General features: G+C 36.9%; 1 protein-coding gene across 12 annotated transcripts in view; it reads right to left on the reverse strand.

The window, feature by feature from the left end:
* The window catches only part of LOC309437627 (kinesin-like protein KIF16B), a 133737-nt gene that overhangs the window by 70238 nt on the left and 48370 nt on the right, over nt 1-15129 (reverse strand). For all 12 annotated transcript variants that reach the window (XR_014183588.1, XR_014183589.1, XR_014183590.1 and 9 more), the window contains exons 13-14: nt 631-750; nt 23-74 (exon numbers count right to left, since the gene is read on the reverse strand). Coding sequence is in view for 8 of the 12 variants with exons in the window: in XM_082048191.1 (XP_081904317.1) it covers nt 23-74; nt 631-750 (172 nt within the window). In the remaining 4 variants the exon portion in view is untranslated. The remainder of the gene's footprint in view (nt 1-22; nt 75-630; nt 751-15129) is intronic.

The raw sequence follows: 15129 nt of genomic DNA on the forward strand, positions 1-15129 counted from the left end.
CAAAAAATCCCAGATTCCATACCAATATCCTGTTCTGTCACAGCATCTTCTCTGCCAACATACGTTTGGCCCTCCTAAGTAAGAGAGAGACATACATTATTTTCAGTTGAAATCTCCCTTCCTCCCCCACAAAAAAGTTATCCTTCCACTTACTCTGAGTGACCTGAATGAAATATATCTTTAAATATACAAGAGAAAAATTGGGTAGCATTATTAGAATGCTTTCACAGTCAATAATTATACAATATTATTAACAAATTCGAGTTTCAACTGTCCTTTATATTTTTGAGGCAATTAATCTACATTTGGATTTCAAGTCAAGTTTTACACTGAAATGAATGAAAACTCAATATACATGGGCAGGAATATTAAACATTTATCTCTGGTTAACTATTTGACCCTCAGGATAAACCTAAACAAGTAAATTAACAGATATTTTAATTAAATCAGTTGCAACCTCTTAAGAGCTTTTCTTACTGCAGTGGAGAGATGTAATGAGCTTTTCTTACTACGGTGGAGAAATGTAATGAGCACTATATTTAGATAGAAAATTAATACTACAATTTGTCTACTGACAAAAAAATAATCATGAGGCATAGGGGGGCTGTGGAAACACAGATGCGTATTTACCTTCAAGTGGTACAAGATGATACCTGTACTGAGCAGATCATCATCAATGCCAATGAGATGAGGCAGTTCAGAATCCAAAACAACACCTATCCCTTCTTTCCGCAGAGCCAAGGTTTGTTCCTGTAAAGGACAAAAGTCTATTTATTAGGATAAGCACGAAATACCACTCTTCCTTCTTTTTCTAGAACACATTATATGTAACTTATTCTCTGTTACATCACACACCAAAAAAAGGCACTGTATTTTTTCTTTAATTGTGTCTTTTATATTTCCATTAAGCATTCCAAATTTGCTTTTCACAATATCTGTGAAGGTGTTATTTGAAAGAAACCAGAAAAACAGCTGAATTATACCAGATAAGGAAGATCAATCAAGAGCATAACAAAGCAACGCTGTCTAAAAGCAAGCTACATACCACCTTGCATAATGGTGAGGAGAATTTAAAACTCCTCAGAATTCAGTATGACTAAGGTATAGAAAACTGGAAACTCTTTGACGATCCTTTAGATGAATTGAACCTTGCTCAGTAAAAACCCCAGACACCTGAAAATTTGTTAAGTCTAAGCAGTTAAAACTTCAACCAATGCAAGAAAAGTATTGACAACAGTAAATAAATGTAAGAAATATTTGCAGCACTTAATTTCAATTCTTCAAAATTCCTTTGGGCCACCTTGTACAGCCACCTGTAGGATGAAGCGCCATTCAGTAGGACAAGTGAGAGACTTCAACCTTGGATAAATATAATGAGATGTAGTACTGATCAGACAGTCTATGCAACAAATAAGAAATTCATGATAGCTTTGAAGTAAGTTTTAGTATTTATGAAGTTTATTTTTCAAGTTGAAAAAAATGCTCTTGGCTTTTAGGCCTGTAAGATAACAGCAACAGAGATTGTGAATGCGTACACACACCGCCTTTCAAAATTAATGTGTTTTTCTACGTAAAGTCATCAATATGCTTTCTTCAGAGCCAAGCAAGACACTACACTGGTAGTAAGAAAAAACAACAGCTAGATTGTTATATGTATTTTCCCAAGTACAGCAACTTGCAAATCTGAAGAAAACAGATGTAATATCTCATTTCCCTGCACAATACAAAACATCATCAATAGTGACACTGTTTAAAAAATTCTAAGTATGGATACACCTGGGCAAGACCAGATGATGACACAACATACAAAGGACACTCCAAAATAAAACTGGGAAATCCCACTCTGGCCACGGATGAATGAGAAAGGTCTCCCACATTCAGAAAACCATAAAGAACCTGTGATTCATGTTGCCCTGCAGCTCTCTGACATTCAAACTGCACCTGGCTATTCCTTGGTATTATAATAGCGTCACCTTATAAAGCCAAAAAATACTGCTTAAATCATGGTTTGAGTGAAAAAGTATTTTCAGTCAAAAAAATACCTATCACATATTAAATATTTATTGAGTAGCATCTACTGTTATACATAATTTATAATGCTCGTATACGACGAGGCTGAAGACTTCCAACATTGACGACTGGTGGTCATATACACAACTGCTGGCACCTTTGCCCCAATGGAACTGATAAAATATTAAGAGCTGAACACTTTTTCCCCAGCATAACAAAGCATTTGCCAACATCCCTGACTGAGAAAAAATGGACTTCCCAGGAGGCCAACAAATTATCACTGGGTGAGAAAAATATCTCACAAATAATTAAGAATAATTGTAAAAATGATTCTTCACTTTCCAGTCTTTTAATATTTAATGCATTTTTACTATATTCAGAAATGTAGCATATATAATGATGATTTAAAATACATGTGTTGCTTAGTTAGTCAGATCTAAAATTAAAGAGCACAAATTAATTGAGTTTCTAAACGTTTATTTTGTAAATTACTACGATTCACACACAGAATGCATCCTGTTGATGGAAGCATTATCATAAATGCAGCGCACAGTAGCTGCGATTAACTAAAATGGTTTTTTTCTTTACTACTTGTAAATTAGCTTTTCTCTTCAGATAGTTTACTAAAAATCCTCAATCTTAATTAGGTATCTGGACTAACTGCTAAACTTTAGGCATTTGGTTTAAAATTTAATTCCAGATTCAAACGCTTCTGCAAGGATGCCCCCAAACACCAAACTGTGCTCTTTCGCCCTAAACTGAAATCACAGAAACCTCTTTATCACTCTCTTCTCCCACAGTGAGAGAAAATGATAAAGGTCAGAAAGACGTAGCCAAATTGTCCCTCTTTCATCCATGACGGCATAAGAAGGATGCTTCTGAAGGAGGACAGACCTCTTTTGAAATAAATTGAAGGTCTGTAAGCTGGTATAAGACAGGGAAATTATTACATTTGAGCCACGATTTGATTCACTTGCATTTGCGCAACACAATTTTAAGAAGCAGTGAATCCATAAGTCAAATGACAGGAGCAGGAAAGGTCACTGTCCCTATTAGAGAAAAACACTAATTCAGAAAATTTCTGAAAACCTTAAGGTACAGTTTAAGAAAGCTGAATGTATTGCATGCATCTTTGCTTCAATTATCCTTGAACAGAAAAGTGTACACGTACTCCCTCAGTATTTAAGATGAATTCATAAACTCTGGAAAATAAAGCAAGCCAAGTGTTATCCACAAAGGAGCACTCCAGTTAATATAAACAGCTACTGTGTGAGGAGGAAAAAAGGTTTTCTTCTTTAGAGGCTCCTAGATCAAACAGACTCATTTGAAGTCAGGACATGAGAAAACCCTTCCTCGAGCCAAGGTTAAAATAACGGAATCATATTCTGTATTTAAATAATAGTCTCTTTGAGTTTAGCTCTGACTCAGCAGTCAGAAATATCCTGATATAGTAAATTCATTAACACTTCTGAAAGAGATACAAGAGCTATTGTGAAATCTCATCCCTTCTGCACTCATGTTCTAAGTTCGCTGTATTAAGTGATACGGGGGCATCTCCAAACTCACAGCTAAGATATATTTCTGCAGTTTAGAAACAAAATGTTTGTGTAAAGAACTTACTTGAGCCTATGAGTTCATTCATCTTCACAGTATACAACTGCTCATGATAAAGAACACCTTCGTGATACATAGGATTTCTTTAAATGCATTTATTTACATACATACAAACACACATGAAAATGGAATCACAGAATTTTACTTTTTTAGCCAATAGGATATTGAATTAAACTAAAAAAGGAAAACGAGCCCAAAAGATATTTCTAACATCGCTTGACCGGTCTACCAGTAGAGCAAAATATATGCTGCTAGTGGCCCAGCACATATTAAAGAGCACACGCAATTAGCACACTGCCCTTTTAATGAACAGAACCTCTTAGAGGAGTTTAATTTTTGTTACACTTTCCAATGCAAAAACTCCGCTATTTTATTTAAAAATCGAACAGTTAGTGGCTGGCACACAGTCCTGAGAATACACTGTGCAGACGCTTTCAGTAAAACATAACATTATGCTGGCTAAGTAAATTGTCCAGATGTCTATATTTAAATTATGCAAAAACACATAATACCAAATTAAAGAAATTATGGGTAAAAATGTGCAACAGCAAAAGTCTTTGCATTAATATTTAACCAGACTAGTAGAGCAGATTCTTACACTAACAGGTACTTTGGGTACATTTGATTTCACTGAAAATATGCTATTATACCCTGAGTTCACAAAAATGTCTGAAGATACTCGGTGGCCCGGCGCTAACATCAAGCTCTCTATAAAATAAACAGATGTAAACTGTACACAAGGGAAGTTCTTAATTCTAAATTGCTTTTCCTCCAGTTATGAGTTCAGTACACCTTGTGTTCCCTTTAAATCACTGGAAACAAATGTTTCATACCTACAGAAAAGAAAATATTCCATACTGCTCAGAATTCAAAGGCATCTAGAAATGTTGATTTCCAAACCCAGCAGACACATGGCATAAAAGAGGCTACGCAAACAGAGAGAAGAAGAAATATGGATGAAGTAGACTCAGTTGGTTACTCTAATTAAAGTGGGTGAAAAACTCAGAACTTCATTTACAGTAAGCACAGAAAGGCTTCTGGGCAGGATTGTTACCTCCTTGCCATGTTTTATATGCCAAAATCAGGTATTTTCAGACCCTGCTTCACCTACGGGGCTATTTAATGTGAAACTGTATAATTTTTCTTTAAACAACAGCACAAAGGACAAGAAGTTTGAAGTTTAACTTAAAACCAGATTTCCTAGTGCCTTAATAGCCTGGAGAGCACTGGTCTCTTCTCCCAGGTAGCAAGTGATAGGACAAGAGGAAATGGCCTCAAGTTGCACCAGGGGAGGTTCAGATTGGATATTAGGAAAAAAATTCTTCATGAAAAGGGTTGTCAGGCATTGGAACAGGCTGCCCAGGGAAGTGGTGGAGTCACCATCCCTGAAGGGATTTAAAAGACAGGTATATAAGGTTTTTAGGGACATGGTTTAGTGCCAGAGTGAGGTTATAGTTGGATTTGATGATCTTGAGGGTCTCTTCCAACTCAAACGATTCTACGATTATCAGTAAATACACCTTAGAGATTTGTGTCACCAGTACAAATTCTGAGCCTCTTTTGGCTCCTGCTAGTTTTTTAACTTTAAAAAATTCTTACAGGAATGAGTTCTTTGGCTACTATGAATAAAAATCAACATAAGAAAACACTTCTCATTCCCATTTACTCCTTTTTTTCATACAATGAAGTTGTTTTATCCAGTCTTTCTAAGGGAGTAAGAAAGATCACAGAATCACAGAATGTTAGGGATTGGAAGGGACCTCGAAAGCTCATCCAGTCCAATCCCCCTGCCGGAGCAGGAACACCCAGATGAGGTTACACAGGAAGGTGTCCAGGTGGGTCTTGAATGTCTCCAGAGAAGGAGACTCCACAACCCCCCTGGGCAGCCTGTTCCAGTGTCTGTCACCCTCACTGAGAAGTTTCTTCTCAAATTTAAGTGTACCCCAGTTTGTACCCATTACCCCTTGCCCTACCGTTGTTTGTCACCGAGAAGAGCCTGGTTCTATCCTCATGACACTCACCCTTTATATATTTGTAAACATTAACAAGGTCACCCCTCAGTCTCCTCCAAGCTAAAGAGCCCCAGCTCCCTCAGCCTTTCCTCATAAGCGAGGTGCTCCACTCCATCATCTTTGTTGCCCTACGCTGGACCCTCTCCAGCAGTTGAAACTCAAATTTGAGGTTAAAATAAAATTATTTATATCATATACTGATTCACTATTCAGCATTTTCTGCTTTTGGCAAGTTACCTTCCAAGGGATCTGTGCACAGATGGGGCAAATATGGAAACAGCACTTCTGAAGAGAAATGCCTCCTCTCCTGGCCACCTCCCCAACTTTGCAATTTGTGAAACGTTCCATAATTCCTGACATTTTTGAGAAAACAAGAGGAAAAAATAGTTGGGGGGTTATTGTAATTGTCTGTCTTTACCTAGCCCTTTCTTCTTAGTTTCCACAAGGTCTAGCCCAACAAGCCTATAGACACTGTGCTTTCATGGATATCATATCCCCTTTAATAATGTGCAGCTTTCTGCTTCTTTGCATAAACAAAGTACAACAATGCTACCAGTGTTATCAGCATTCATAGCTTTATATTTTAATAACATGCACAGTCTGTCTTATTAAGAGAAAAAAAAATCACTACATTTAATTTGCATTAGAAAGCAAAAACCTGTGTAGATTCACTCACCATCCCGACAACTGAAGAAACTAAACTCCAATTTACCAGCACAATTTTTCACTTAAACTCTGTTAACCTGTAAATCATTTCTGCATTTACCTGCAGGTTGTCATCACATTATAAAGCCAAACAAGCCAAATTATGGATCAGTGAGGTTTTATAGAATAAAACCCAGAAATAGTTTAGCTGAATAAATTACTAGAGCTTTCATCAAACAATTGAAGTACAGGAGCTAAATTATTCTGCAATTTTCCATATTAATATACTGCTTCAAGACTGTAACTAAATTATCCAATAATGAGGAACTCAGATCAACAAAATATTATCTTATTATTGTACGCGTCATCTGTGCATTCCACAGAAGTCTAATTTATCTTTAGAGTTTAAAAATTTTCCAGATATGTCATTGGGATATCCGACTCTTTTATTATTCCTATATCACCCTGAATACACTTATGCATTTATCTACATTAACGAAATACTCTTGTAAAATATGAAAGCTTTCAGTGCAAATGAAAAAAATACTGTTTATCATCATGTTTGATTCCCCTTCTTCTTCATTTTAAGTGGAGGAATGTTTTGCCTACTTAGAAGCAATTCTCCAGCATGCAATTCCCTCCTTACATAAGCTTTAAAAATGTTGTTTGCAACTGTGTTAAATTCCATATGGCACTGGTAAACAATAACTGTCCTTCATGAAAACGTCTCTATAACTTTGTTCTCGTTCTCCGACTTGTACGCACTTCTGCACGGCTCATGTAGTTGCGGAAGCCTCAAGCCTGATGCAGAACCCACAAAACATTTCTATGGCGTGTACTCTGGTGTTTGACCAAATGCTTGCAAAGCATCAACCCGTTACCAAGTCCAAGGTCTCTGACAAAAGCCAGTTTGTGACTACACAACAAGATCACCACCCTTGTATCAAGCAGATGTAGGTCATGGCCGAGCATTGGCTCCACCTTATTTCTTCTTCCTTCCAAATACAAACTTTTTAACTGTTATTTCCACTCAGAGCTTATTCCCACAATTTGGGTGGTACAGTCCTAATATTTGGAGAGGTTTTCAATAGATCAAAAATAGCAGGATTTAAGAGGAATGCACTGCAGGCAGACTTCTGTTTTTTATTTACAGAAGTTATATCAATAATTCTAGATTTAATTCTTCTGAAAGAAAAGCGCTACATAAACAGATGGACGACTCTGAATTTTCAACTGCATTGCAGGCTAATTATTATATTTATAAAGAGGACACAGCCAACTATTGAAGTTGCACTCACAATATTAAGAGGCAAGCATATTAAATTTTCTGTAAAGTTGCCAGTAAGCCCTACAAAACACAAGAGAACTCACTTGATTGGTTCTGTAATTTAAGCAAAATTTCGGGAATTTTACCTGTGCTTAAAATTCCAGCATTGTTTCTCCTACCTGAGAGGGAAGAATTGAAAGTGACCTCCTATGTTACCAAGTGCAGCTCCCAAATATCCTAATAAATAATTTTATAGATTATGCTTAGGGTCTTATCCCTTATATAAGGTTATTTTTTTCAAGTATTTGGTCTGAGCTTAACTAATAGTTCATATTCATGTATTTTGCATTGTTATTGACATTCAGATGAAATAATTCTCTTCCTTCTCCGGCATTTATTCATTGATACAGTTACTGACAGCAGCCATATCCACTCTCCTTGCTGTGGTTTTACCAGGCCAAGCTCCAAGCGCCTCCTTTCATACAACCAGACTCACCAGACCCAGGTATTTCATGTACCCTCTCAAGGGCATCTCCCTTGACCTTAATGACTTACACGCTGTTTTCCCAGGGTAGACGCAGTGTAGACAACTGCACCCCTGTTTCCCACTCACTGCACAAAACATCTATGTGACTCTTTCAATATTACACTTCTCTTTCATGTGGACATACTATTTCATGAAAATAAAGTCTCATGCCATCCTCCTCCCCTTCCGTGGTGTATTACGTTCTTATTAGTCCCAATGCTTTTGCACTGCAAATTATTTACCAGCAATCACCCTTCTATTATTCTAATCCTTAGCCATCCCGTCCTCTGCAAGATGTTCTGCTAAACAAATAATGTCTCCCAGCTTTAATATCAGCAAACGTCACTGGTTAATGCACCTAAAGATATTGCTAAATGTGATCAAGCCCAAAAAATGAGCTCCAACACCACCTCCCAAAAAACTCCACTACTACTACCGAGTACCACCACTTCCATCACATCCTCTGTATAACCATTTTTATTTATTTAAGTTTTAATCTCCACACTGTCTAATTAAGAAAGTGGTTTCCTCTGTGTCACGGAATCAAATGCTTTACTGACACCCATTGAGATGAGAACCAGTCCCACAGCTGTTCCTAGCAGGGATTGCTGACGGGCCGAACCAGATCCACACACACCAGCTAACTCTATAAACAATCACAGACTACAGACATTATTAATATTAAATAGGAAATGACTATTTTAAACCCAATATATTTAGAGGAAAGAATTCAGTTATGATCATTCCCATTCCAATTTTTGGGAGACATGTGGAAGAAATAAATAAGCCATTTTAAAGAACTCTTCACAACAAAAATGAAAATTAAATTCTCCTCACTAGTCCAGCAAATACAAGTCATGCAGGAGGTGATATTAGTTAAGGTTTTGAGTCCCTCCACAATTTACTTCAGCATAATGAACATAGGGCAGAGTAGCAGTTCTGAATTTAACATTTGCATTTAGCTTTAAATGTTTAGTTCCACTAGGCAGTATTTTAGCAGACTGTTTTCCTTTCATTTCATGTTGAGAACAGAGTTTATAATGCCTTTTCTGGTATTGATGAAGGTATAGCCACCTTACTTTTTTCCCCAGAAATAATATGCTAGTTTTTATTAGATCAGTGACAGCAAACAGAAGTTGTCACTTACGTGGAGTTTTTAATGCAAATTAAAGGACTACTAAAAGGTCAGAAATCACCAAAAATATAATCCCTTTGATCTCAAGGCAAACATTTGAGGATGCTACAAAAAGACAGAATAAAATGCCCTTTAAAAACTATCGGTTTGATTTTGTGTGCACAAAGCATAAAATAAAATAATTGGGGCTTTAAGGTGGCACCAATGGCATTAGCAACTGCTTCTATGTGACAAAGTGATGAGGATTGTTGATGCTCTTCTTTTGTAAAGCTGGGAAAACACATTTTTTCTTAGCAACTATACCTCCTTAATTCAAACTCCTGTGAAGTAAATCTCATCTAAAAACAAACTTGAATTCTGTCATTAACAGTATGCGAGTTATACGTATGTACGTATAATTATAAAGTCTCACTATATACGTAGCGTACTATCAATTGACCTGAATTCTCTAAATCACAGCATTTACAGTACAACTTGTGAAAGCCAGGAGAAGAGACACAGGAGATGTCCACGATCTTTAACTATATTTAATGAAACTACAGTTTGTTTCAAAATTTTAATAAAAATGAACAATTTGCAATAGCCCCACAGAGTCATTTAACTGTTTCAGAATGAGGGGATGCCACATGCTTGAACTGTAATCGTAATAGAAGGACCTCAATTTTAATTAAAAACAATAACGAATCACATGTATAGATTCCAAATAAGATTAAAGCATCCATTTAAAAAAAAAAGAGAGTAGGTCAAACAAAGAGGATAAACATACAAAAAATAAGGAGAAAGGGCAAGATGACAAGGGTATAATTCCCAAAATACATTCACAAAACACAGGTACTATTTGTACCAAAGGGAAGTGTCCTTTAAAAATCATTTCAATAAAACAACCTGTACTGCAAAATCTATAATCTGGCATCAGTCCCTAAAACCAAGGCCAAAATAAATATACCTAATGAAAAAAAATACTTAAATCATATTTCATTGCCAAGACAGACATTCCAAATATTGACTGAACGGTAAAGTTCACATCACATTTTGGATAAGTTTATGTAAAACTGAATGGAAAAAAAATTAGAAGAGAGGGAATCTCTCATGATCTATATTATCTAGTCTACAGTACATTATGGCATTCTCGGTAGACTGTAGTTTTGCCAGATTTGAGTATTTTTCAAACTTAAGGCCAATCCAGCCAATGAGAGTAAATTAGCACAGCTTTGCCAATTACTAATGGAAAATAATTGTTCCTCAAAAGATACAAACCTGCTGTATCTTTCGGGAGAAAATGCAAAGAAATCTACTCAAACCTCAAGAAGGTATCACTGACTTCTGCATTTAGCTGATTGATCTGAATCCTAAGTCAGAAAACTGTCGTCTTTTTTGCATGCTCAGAAAAACCTCCAAGGGCCTAATTTTTGCCAGCTAGTACAAAATAATAAAAAAGAAAGTCATATTTGCCAAAAGACGTATGACACTTGTTATATTTACATACTGTAAAAAATGAGGGAAGCTTTTCTCCTTCAGTGGCAAATTTTTATGGTATTTTTATAATCCTACTGAGATTTGCAAATGTTGGTGCACAAATTCTGCGTATCATGGCGGCCTTGTCTCTCACCTCAATTCTCAGCGACTCCTGACAGGTATCACTGCACCTCAAAAGTCTAGATCTAGCAGAGAGAATTCATCCCACTATGTAAACGAACTCAAAAGATTAATGCACTGATATGGAGTACAACGTAGCACTTTTCAATGACTTATAATGACCGGCAAGTAAATATCACCATCCACAACAGATGGAGGGCAAATCCACTCTTTCAAGCCTAGGCCTTTGAGGCAGCCAAGACACTAAGAGTTTCACATTTTCAGAAGTTATATAGGACTTCATAATAGGTCTAATGTTAACTCTTACAATAAAAAGCAGACTAGGTGTTTGAAATATTCATTAACATGAACTGTCAGGAGCACATTAAAAATATCTTCTAAAAATGTTGCCAACCAGGACTAGGTGACATGAAAGTCACCTTGAATTTCACATGTACAGTGTCCTTTCTTAATGAAAACCAGTTCATAGGCAGATTAAGACCAAAAAGATAAGTGGTAAGCAAAAGCTTATGACTTCTGAATACCACTTGTGGAGTTAGGACAAACTTTGATATTGCTTTACCAAAAGCTCTGCATGGATTTAACATTTAAATATGTTATTTTAAAAATAGAGAAAACTTTCAGATTTCCTATCTAAGGCAGCTTACACTTGGACAAAACTACAGAGAATTAGACAAACCTAGAGATTTAGAGAAAACTACAGAGATTTAGACCAAATATAACCAAATTGTCTCCCAGGCATATTTCAATTAAGTGTCTTAATGAGTGTTTTAAATTCAGCTAATCAATTTAGGTCTTAAGAGACCGGCAATTTTAAAGGAAAAAGGCCAAAACAAAATTCCTCAGAAAGAAAACCTCTCAGATTTCTCTGGGTTAGGGATACAATAACATTTCCCTGGGTCTTTAGCCTTAAAATCCTCCTTTGCCTTTCTGCTATGCTCCCTAGATATGATCCACACTCTGAAACCAACCAAGGTCCATCAGACCACATTCTCCTTCCCTCCACATCTCAAAACTCCGTGTTGCATTTTGCAGCCATCTGTCCAGTGACTGAAACCAGAGAAAGAAATAATGAGGGACCATGACATGATCATGTAATTAAAGACTGTGTCAATAGAGGTAAATGGCAGCAGGATTACTGTAATACAGTTGGGCATTATAAATATCTACATTTCAGCTGCCCAAAAGTGTGACTTTGTATTTGCCACATTATCAGTTGCATTTCTCAATGGAAAAAGCTTTCCTTGCAAACATTAAGTTAGTATATGAATCCAAAAAGACAAAGAGATCTGTGCTTTCCTGTAGGGGCCAATTCACAAGTCAAACACCAGAAAACCAAAACTACGTGCCTTTCTTCCTCTCTCACCTTAACACAGTTAATTCTTGGTTACATGATATCACTCTGCTTGAATAATATTTATTGTCTTCCCCAAAATTCAGGCTGTCCCTGCAGCATGTAACAAGTAAACACATGAATATTGCCACACTGACGTTCCAAACTCTGGTTTTCTCAGAGTTCCCATTAAAAAACTGTCACCACAGATGCTGCAGAAACTCAAATGACAGGTGGATCCCACTAGAAAAAACAAACAAACAACAAACCAACCAAACAAACACTAAGGACATGTCATTCCTTCATGCAAAACATAATCCACAACGAGGTATCTTGATTTTTTTCTTTTTTTAAGTTTCTGGGTAGCTTACCTTGCTCCTTAGAGCAATCAAGCTTTCCATGATGACGAGGGTATGGGATTTTGAACTGCTTCCCTTGACCAGAATTTTGTCTTTAAAACAAACATCCCCACATTCAACTAAAAAATTATATATATATAAGTCAAACACAACCACAAACAAACAAGGCAGAAGAGTCCAATTACTGCTTTTTCCTCAAGACTCAAAGTACATTTCCTTCAGTCACGTCAGCACCTTTCTTCACCCACCATCACCCCACCAAACCCTTGTGCTGACCAGGCCACTATCCAACCAAAATTAGTGGTCCAGTGTTGTAGCCTGAACTCAGGAATGCAAATTCCCCCTACTTAATGCCAACAGACATAGAGGGAACAGCATCAAATGGCTGTTCCATGTCAGCAGCCCCTAAAAACCAAGACAGATAACTCAATCCTGCCCCTTCCTAAATTTCCATAAGCCCCCCACTTAAATGCATCTCGGCCCTGATTTTCCAGAAGGAGCTATTAAACAACAGAAAAAAGACAAGCAGAGAACAGCACACTGAGCGAGTCTAGCAAGGAGATGAAAGAGCTTCAACAAGGAGGTAATAAGCTAATTTTGCTTCTTATGCATCAGGCTGCTTCTTCAAATAATTAAGGTCTGAGCACCTTTGGGCTGCTACAGAATATAAGAAGTCGAAATGTTGTTCTTCATGAAGAGTTTTGTAATGTAACTCATCTCCAGATTTGTTTCCTTATGCTGTATGAACATAGTCACAAAATGAGAACTCGAGGGGAAATGAAAAACAGTTGGAAACAAAATAAACTCCCAGCCTTTGACAAGCAAAGATTTGGAGATGTGCTCATGCAGGAAGATACTTGTCAACAGAAATGTGCCATACGGAAAAATGCGAGAATTGAATAAAACACATTCAGAACAAATCTTTCAGCAACAGTTTGTCCAGATGCTGCAAACCAGACTTTTAGAGAAATTAAATGTAAATATTTAACAAAAAGCTTTACAGAAGTTGACATTTTGAAGACAAATAAGTCCTTAACGGGTCTGTTGCGGACTGCTTGGTCCTAATTATGCCTTCTGGATTTACCTAAGGGTAAAAACTCCAGACGCAGAAATGGTGATATTTATGGATGAACTATTACTAGGTCAGAAGCTGCCCAAAATCACAAATCTTTTGCTGAAAAAGTTCCTGCAAAACAATGAGATTTCTTTCACACGGAAGGAAGTTGTGCTGGGGAAAAGAAAGAATTAACTACCCCAGAGGGGGGCTGGACTACATGACCTTTGAAAGTCCCTTCCAACCCAAACTATTCTATGATTCTAAACACGGTGTTTTTAAGGTACTCATAAAGCCAAATCCAACCAAAACAAATAGGAATTAGGCACCTAAAATACTTTCAAGAGCTAACTGATGTTTCAGTACCTAAAATAGGGGTAACCTGAAACACCAGCACATTACCCTCCAACAAATAAAACTGAACCTGCACGGTCTTTAACAAGAATCTATTGGATGAGTCAATCACTGCTGACAAGATTTTTTATTTCCTTCTGGGAAGACTGGAGTGGAAAGAGAAGGATATTAAGTTATATTAGGTTGTCAGGGCTGAGTATTCTCTATACTATATGTCTCAATAACATCCTCATAGTCAGAGAGGAAAATATTTAAGTGTGCCAGAAAAAAAATGCTCTGCATAATAAAGCAATTTTGCTATGGACCAGCTGGAAAAATCTACAATAACAGTGGCAGAAAAATGATTTTGAAACAACACAGATATGTTCACAGAGCTTTTTGCATTTTCGTTGATGGGTTAAACTATCCAGACTACATGCTGAGAGATGGAACAGACCCACTCCTTACTTTTAAATGCTGGAGGGCCTCCTGGATGACAGGCAGACATTTCATCAACATTTTTCCAGACAACTAGCATATCCATAGTCATCGCGCCAATATTAGGAAATATTGGAAATGTATGCCAGGAAACACTAGAAACGCCAGCATTAGCAAAGTTATTGATACGATGACTTAGAATGCAAAAAGATTTCTCCAAGCACAATATTGTTCAAAGAACTAAAAGAGGAACAAGGAACTTTACTGCAAAGCATGAGAAAACATTGGATGGATGGATGGATGGATGGATGGATGGATGGATGGATGGATGGATGGATGGATGGGAGAAACAAGAGGTAAGAGGAAAAAAAGACTTCAAAAGATTATGAAATCTGGTTTGGGCTTACTACTAACAATTTCTTAAAAGATGAAAGAAGCAGCACAGCTGAGTATTTAGCTTGTTGTATTTTGGATGGGAACTGGTTACATGGAGACCCTTCTGGCTCTTCAGGATGGCTCCCTTACAAAATACCTTCTGCAAAGAGATCAGCCCAGACAAAACACTGAACAGCAGCTGAAAGAAATTCAATTGTGTCTAATCGTGATTGACAAGACAATTCCAGGGTAAAAAAAAAAAATATCTCTCTTCCAAGAAAACAACTTTGAAATATTTGAGATTCCCATTAAAGTGGCAGCCTACACATTAACTAGGAAAAGCTGTTTTGTTCCATATTGTATCAGTGTTTCTGCTCCTTTCCTTAGTGGGTGTCTGTTAAACAAGCTTTTTCTGTATTCTATAAAGTTGTA

Source organism: Streptopelia decaocto (genome assembly GCF_964273445.1).
Source record: "Streptopelia decaocto genome assembly, chromosome: 3".
In the NCBI taxonomy this organism is placed as follows: Eukaryota; Metazoa; Chordata; class Aves; order Columbiformes; family Columbidae; genus Streptopelia; species Streptopelia decaocto.